The sequence below is a fragment of the Gavialis gangeticus genome, unplaced genomic scaffold (genome assembly GCF_001723915.1).
Source record: "Gavialis gangeticus isolate Ggan-Ray unplaced genomic scaffold, GavGan_comp1, whole genome shotgun sequence".
Taxonomy (NCBI): domain Eukaryota; kingdom Metazoa; phylum Chordata; order Crocodylia; family Gavialidae; genus Gavialis; species Gavialis gangeticus.
The window spans coordinates 1,028,243-1,035,965 of NW_017729018.1; the positions used below are offsets into that span (position 1 = coordinate 1,028,243).

Genomic DNA, 7,723 nt, shown 5'->3' on the forward strand with positions numbered 1-7,723 from the left:
AACAATATCTGATGATAATTTGCAAGTGGATTGCAAATTCATTGGTGTTAATCTATTCCTACTCCTCCCCTCTCAAAGTCAGGTTTACGCATGGCTCACGTTACTCTTAGCTAGGGTGACCAGCTTTTCAAAATGGAAAGGCGGGACACATGAACACCTCTTCTGCCCCTCCCTCTCCCCCGCCCTCTGCCAGCTGGCGGCAAGGCCAGATCAGAGCAGAGGCTGCCTGCTGTGGGCTCAGGGCTCCCTGCCCTGCTGCATTTCCCTCAAGAGCCCTGTGCCAGCTGTGTGCCCCCTGCCTGCTAGGCAGCAGCAGAGGGCACACTCCACACGGCTGCTGCCCCCGTTGCTGCTAGGTGAGCAGGGGATGCATGGCCAGCACGGGGCTCCCAAGGGAAAAGCAGCAGGGCAGGGAACCCCAAGCCTGCAGCAGGCAGCCTGCACCCCATTGGCATTGCATAGGGGGTTCATAGGGGTGCACTTGCACTCCCTGAGAGCGCTGGCGCACCCCCTGACAGCCAGCATTCCCTGCTTAGGCAATAGGCAGAGGGGGCAGGTGGGAGCACTGGTGCCTCCCCTGCAAACATCAGCTGGAGAGTTGGGGTGCCAGGAGAAGCACCGCTGGCACTTCTGGGTGTGCCCCTGGCCCTTCTGGGTGCACTGCTGGCACTTCTGGGTCAGTGCGATTGGCCTCCCTCCGAGTTGCTGACTGGTCGCTGGGGGGGCAAGTGCCCCCTCCCCCCTGACTCAGGAGGCACCAGTCACCCATGCTGCACCCACCCCTGCACCACGCATAAATCTGGTGGGGCACATGCCCCCCCATGTCCTCTCTCTCTGGGGGTGTATGCCATGGTGGGGAGCTGCCCCACACCCCTGTGCCCCCTGAATGAGCCACCCAGGGCTCCATCCCACTCCCCACCTGGCTGGGCAGCGCACCTATCCCCTGACCCACTCCCTCCCTCACCATGTGGGCCTCAATTTGCCCCCCCACATGCCCTTCTCCCCATAGACTTACCTGCAGGGAGCTGCTCTCCATGCTACCAGGCTGTATTGCTGGTCACATGCATGTGTGTGGGCATGTCCTGCTCCTGGCAGCCCCTTGCAGGCAGGAACACTGCCAGCCCGTAAGAGGAAACCTGGATCCCTACACAATGCTGCGAATCTAAGACAAATGCTGTCCCAGAGTCATGCAGCCTGGGATTGGGGCTTGGTGTTCCCATTCCAGGACTGTCCCACCCAGTTAGGGATGGGTGGTCACCTACTCTTAGCTCCATAACCAGCTTTATTGACTGGTGCTAACTAGTTTGCTTCATGCTAGAATATCCTTGGCTCACTCTGATTTTCCTCCCCTCCAGGATGGCTCTGACTTTAAATGAATGGTTATGGCAGCAGGAGTATTGGCTTCCCCCAGGAATCAGCTGGGAAGACATGAAGGAGACTGAAGATATTTGTTACCCTCAGCCTCGACACCTCCTGCTCAGTATCCCGTGTGCCCTGTTCTTGGTTATCGTCCGGTACTACTTTGAAAGGTAAACTGGTTTCCCTTGTATAGGAAGACAGCTAGCAATTTGGAGCCTATGACTGGAATAGCTCAGGGGAGCCAAATCTTGACCCAAGGTATTTCTGGTGTGGCTCACAACTGCCCCATCTGTTTGAGAAGTAGCTGACAAAGGCTCCAGTTCTAAGGGTGAAGTTACATGTCACATTTATAGCAGACCAAATCTTTGGCATGTCAAGTGGTGTTAAAGTTAAAATGTGATGTGAGCAGTTGCACATTAAAGATTAATGACATTTCTTGCCTGCACAGCTCTGACTTGCTACTAGAGGGCTGGCAAGCAGGGGCATGACTAGGAGCCAAGACATCTGGGCACTTTCCCTGCTCTGGGTTTTGGGGGTGGAGGGCTGGGAGCAGTGCATCCTGGGATTCTGAAGGACTACTCTTTTCTCATTTATCTCTATGGGGCAGACTGAAGTTACCCTACCATGAGCTAGGTAGGTTGGCCCAGAGTTATCAGTTTTCTGAAATGGTGTAAATTTGAGACATTCATAGGGCACTTAACATGAGTTAACAAGCTTTAACGTGCAGACAGTTGTATTTTAAGTGCTCTTAGTATGGTCAAAGTGTAATGTGTAATTTAACTTTAAGTGTGTACTGAGATAGATGTACATTGTTATTCACTGAGCATTGTAGTACACAGCAATAAACAGAGGGCCAAATAAAAAGCAAGTCATGCCTAGAAGGTCTCATTTGAATGGTCTCACTTTCCTCCTTTGATTCTGAATTACTTGTTTGCTTATGCATTAGAGAAGCACAATATTATTTTGTGTTCTTCTGCATAGCATTGTCCTCTATTGGGATGAGTACAACAGAAATAATGTTAGATTATCCAGGTAGTGCTCTGCTAAAGGTATGGCTTCAAAAATCTCATTACAAGGCACTGAAAATTTTTGAAACTGTTTTCTGAGGATTGAAAAGTTCTATACTTGGTCTCTGTACCCCAGTGAATTAAATTCTTTTTTTGGATAGCTAATTCAAAAACTGCAGCTGTTTTCCAGCTCACAAGGTGTGTAGAAAGATAACTGGCTATTTTTAGGCAAGCAAACACAAAAAGAGCCTTACTGTGGGCTTTTAAATGTGGCTTTTCTAACTATATTACTAGAGGTGAAGCCTGACTATGTTTCAATAAGTGTTGTGAAAAGGAGAGCATTTTGGACTGTGCTGTGGGAAGTGCTGTTAAATTTAAAATGAGGTTTTTAATTACTCAGTACTGCATACAATAGATGAATGTAGCTCTTTATCTGTGTGGCTGAAGCCTAACCCCCTCCACTGCTTCCAGCCAGCTTGTACTGCTTTACAAATGTGTTACAATAGCCCCAATCTTGTTAAAGCTACTTCCCACCCACCCACCCTCTGGGTGTCTTTTGGGCTGGTAGATGGTCACAGTGTTGGGAGTGCTAATTTACTAGCTACCATTGTTATTCAAGATAGAAGCAGACATCATCTGACGTCCCACTTGTGCTACCATAAAAATGTTATGGCAGTACAAATGGTGACTAAATAGATGTCTCTACCTTTGTCACGCCACACCAGAGGAAAATCAGTGATGCAACAAAAGGTTGCACCAAAATAAATTCTGATGGTTTATTGTGGTCACCTATTAGCTTTGTGGCAGGAGAGTGCAGGCAGACTGAGCTGCCCGTGCTCTCCAGCCACCCTGGGCAGGTGATCTGGGGATCAAAGGGCCCCTCAAGCCCCTGAAGCACCTGCCCAGCTTTTCTTGCTTATAAAGAAGCACCCTGGGGAATCTGAGGGCACCTCTCCGTAAGTGGGAGAAGTCAGGGCTTCTTGCTTATGGAGAGAGACCCTGGAATCTCTTGGAGCATGCCCTCAAACAGGGAAGGCCTGCACAGATCCCAGCATGAAGGCACAGGACCAGGGAATCCCCAGCAGCCTATACTTCCACACTGGGACCTGCTGACCCAGACCTGCCCCTGGGATCTCCAAAGTGGGTCTGGGTAAGTGGGGAAAGCCAGGCAAGTGTCCTCAGGGCACTAGAGGCCCCATCCTACCCAGACTCCTAAAGCCATGAGAGAACACAGCGCCTCGTCCCACACCATCAGTGGGTGGGACAAGGGTGACGTGGGTTTCACCCAATGAAGTGGATCTGCTGTGCTGTGACACAGTGGATCCACTTCATTCAGCGATGTCTCTTTCTAGCATCCATAACTTTAAATCTGCTTTGGTCTCTATAAACAGTGAAGCTTTGCAGTCCTGTTGGGAAAAGGTTGGTATCATTAGCCCCTTACAAATTGACTTTCAGGCACAAAAGGCAGAACTCCATTGCCCTTGCTGAACCTAAATGGTAGTTTTCCATCCCTGTGAGTGGCCTTTTTGATACTTAAGTACACCTTTGCTGTCAATGCATACATCACAAAAATGTAGCTACACAAAAAAACATGACTTACAGAAGAAGAAAGTCTTTTGATATTTTAAACCCAATAACTTATGACACTTATCCAGGAGGCAGGAAACCTGTGTTCTAGGTGATCCTCACTCAGAAGGAGTTTGAACCTTTATTGCTCTGACTTGGCACCATAGTGCTCTAACCACTATACCAGTCTCTTCTCCAGCCCTCTTCTTGAAACTGGGCCTCTGGCAGCTAAGGAAAGAAGAGGAGAACAGAGCAAGCCAGAGGATTCAGAACTTCATGAATTGGCTGATGCTGTGGAAGTGAGGCCTTGCTTCTAGCCTAGAACCCTGCTCTAAGTGAGTCAGAAATTTGCCCACTGCACTATCCTCCATCTACTCTGTTTAAACACAAAGAGCAGTGGCTCACATTGAAAAGGAGCTCTAGAGAGTTCTGAATAATGCCTGACTAGTGACAGGGTGGTTAGTGGACTATGTTGAATGGTGAGAGAGACACAACATCAAACTTCTGGAGGACAGAGTGTTAGCACCTGGGTGTCCCCCTTTCTGCATGAGTGCTGTAGCCAATCAACCATGGGGACTAAAATAAAAGCACCGCTCCTGCTTTCTGTGATTTGCACACAGTCTGCAGTATGGATGCAGAGATGTGCACACATAGAAGTAATGGAATCATAAACTGTGTGTAAGTGCCAGAAAGTCTTCAGACATGGCTGGAAACTGACATTTAGGATGCCTACAGATGTTTAGGGTCCTGCATAAAGTGCCATGAGTTGAGGCCCCCTCCCATGACCCAACAGACATTTGTACCCCCCTGCCCACCCACTGCATGCTGGGGCTGTCAGCAGGGAAGAGAGGGGAAGAGGAGAAGCAGCATGGAGCTGCCGGCTGCTTTGAATGGCTAGAGCTGGGGGGTGGGGGACAAGGTAGAACAGAGCTCCCTCGCCTCATGGGCCCCCTGACAGCTACCCCGGCTGGGGTATCGGGGGGAGCTGGGCCGGACTGCATCTCAAGGCAAAGGAACTCCGTTCCATCCTGCCCTCCCCCAGCTCTGGCCATTCAAAGCAGCTGGCAGCTCTGTGCTGCTGCTATTAAGAGGCCCAGGCAGGGGCTGGGGGAAGGGAGCCCTTCACCTCATGGGCCCACTCCATCATCAGTGACAATGGCTCTAATTTGAATAGCGAGAAGCTTTGGTTGTTGATTGTCATTCATTTCTTTTACAACTCTTTTCTGAGAGTTGAAAACAAATCCTCAGTTCCATTTTTATTTTTATAGATGGCTGGTGGTGGTAAAGGCTTGTTGGGCATGATTTGAATAACAGGGCACATCTGTATGTGATTCTTTACTGCATAGTAGGCCAATTTACTGCTCAGTGAGTGTCACCATCTACAGCACAGCAAATTGGTCTACTCCAGGGTTAATTTGCTACCTGCAGAAGGGTAGAGCAGGGTGGAAGAAAATCTGCTCCCAAGAGAGAGCATGTGTAGACATGCTTCTCAGTAGGCTTACTGCACAGTAAGCTTACTTCAAACTAACTGCATGTGTAGACATGCCCAGAGTTTTGAAAACCAGTAAGGGCCCTGATCTGGGTGCTAATCCAGATAGTAATGAGCAAAGGGCATATTATCTAGGATGGGGGCGGGCAAAGTCTGGCCCACGGGCTGAATCTGGCCAGCAGTGGACTCCATTTCCCAGCAGGCCCTACCCACATGGTGGGGGCCAGTTTCCAGTTCCATATTTAGAAATATGACTACATCCTGCTTGCCACCAAACAACTACGAGGTAAACAAACTATTCTAACTTTTCTCTAACCTGCATAAAATGAACTGTTTCAAACAGAAGATTTTACCACACCTTTAACTCTCCTATGAAATATGAACTGTCATTTCTACCTAAGAGAACGTTTACAAGCTTTTCTCCTTTGTCCGTAGAAGGGTGCTTGTGCCCAAAAGCTTGCAATTACATTTTTTTTGGTTTTTTTGGTAAAAATCTAGTTGGTTTAATAAAAGGTATCACCTCTACCATGAATTCTGATTTCTTTTGTCTCTAAACCACTATGGCTACAACCTCAATACTTGTCTCATGATTGGTATTTCCCGCTCCCCCCTCCCCTTCTGTTTTTTTATCATTTACACCAGCACACTCTAAACATCCTTGTATATAGGTCTAAATATCAGCCTTACAATCAGTCCACCAAGATGTGTGGATTAATGTCATAGGTTGCTCAAGTATCCAATTGTCCTTCATTGTCATGCATTAAGTAGAAGATTTCATCCCTAATTGTAGTGGGAATTATCCATACCCACTATTCTCCTGGTTTGGCAAAAAATGTATCATTAGTTACTCTAAGAGCAGTGCTCTTAAAGTATCACTATCTTTTAATTTCGATATTCCCTTTTTTTAGTATCATTGCTTTAAAGATACTTTAAACCCAACCATACCTTTTTGGTAGTAAGTCTAGATTTTTGTTTAATAGCCATTATTGAATCAGTATTTATACATTCCCCCCCATTAAAGCAGCTTGCCTAGCTTCTAAGGCAGCTTTGTTGTTCCAGTTAGCTGATTGTCCAGATTTTTTGTGTGTGTACTTTCACTTTTGTGAGAGAAGTTTTGCCTGTTCTTTAAAATTTTAGCTATTAATACATGATAACTAATGAAATTTTCTTTGTGCCCACAGTAAACTTTTCTTTCCCATTCTCCCAGCCTGTTAAAGCAGACACTACCCATTGTGAATCAGAAATCAGATACAGATCTTTATCTAGAAGTGTTACCTTAAATGCCTGAATGATTCCAGTCATTTCAGCAAACTCAGCAGAGTTTATGTAAGCATCTTTTCTCAGTGACCTTTTCAGATATAGGATTAATTAGACCAAAACCTGTATTTGACTTTTTTTCTTGATTAAAAAGCTGAACCGTCTATATAAAAAAAAAAAAAAAAAAAGTTCACAATTTTCTCCAAGATTTGACATATCCCATTGAAATCTTTCTTGAACATAATATTTGGGGGGGTTCCCTTGGAAGTGGGCATTCATGTATTTTCCTTCTAAATTGAACCCTGCCTCTGCTGACAATTTGCATTATTTTGCTTCATCCCAGACAGATCCTCTCTCAGCCAAGGCTAATTAGGATTAGAGTCTTATTCTTTCTGTCTCCCTATGTCACTGAGAGGGGGCTTGAATTTTACTGCTACCACCAGTCCCTGCTTAGCTTGGAGTTGTTCTTCTAACACAGATTAGTGGTCAAGGTATTTTCCATTTTTTTTTTGCTTCTGCAGCCCAAATAGAAGCTTTCATTTCATCAAGCTCAGTTTTTAAGTGTTGAAATTGTTGTTCAGCAAATTTATGTTGACATTTTCATGTCAGTCTTGCATTTGCTAAGGTAGTAGCCTGCAATGCACAATTAAATTAAGGAAGCCTGTGTTGTAGCTAGTGTCTGCTGTAATTCAATCACTGTGTTATCTGTTTAGGCTAATTTCTCTTTGAACTGGTTTAAGACTAATTAGTTCTGAGCTCTCTTTACCAGCACACTATATAGTCCTTGAACCAAACCAACTTTTTGCCTTTTGCTGCCCATTTTTTTTTTTTGACAGTTTGTTTTTTAACCAGGGTTTGAATTACACTTTGACTCTTGTGGGGAGGTCTGTAAAAAAAAAAAACAAAAACAAATACAAAATAACAGACTCTCCAGGTCAGCATCACATAAAGCTTTCTGTTGGAAAATGGAAAGCTGTATTATTCCGATACCATGGATTAGAAATTTGGTTGAGCCTGCACTTGTTAATTTGCATTACTACTGTAA

General features: G+C 45.9%; 1 protein-coding gene across 1 annotated transcript in view; it reads left to right on the top strand.

Annotated features, from left to right (window-relative positions):
* The first annotated feature begins 1,337 nt into the window (after positions 1-1,337).
* The window catches only part of CERS4 (ceramide synthase 4), a 65,486-nt gene continuing 59,100 nt past the window's right edge, over positions 1,338-7,723 (top strand). Inside the window, exon 1 of the mRNA XM_019513194.1 lies at positions 1,338-1,529. Coding sequence (XP_019368739.1) covers positions 1,357-1,529 — 173 coding nt within the window. The 5' untranslated portion in view covers positions 1,338-1,356. The remainder of the gene's footprint in view (positions 1,530-7,723) is intronic.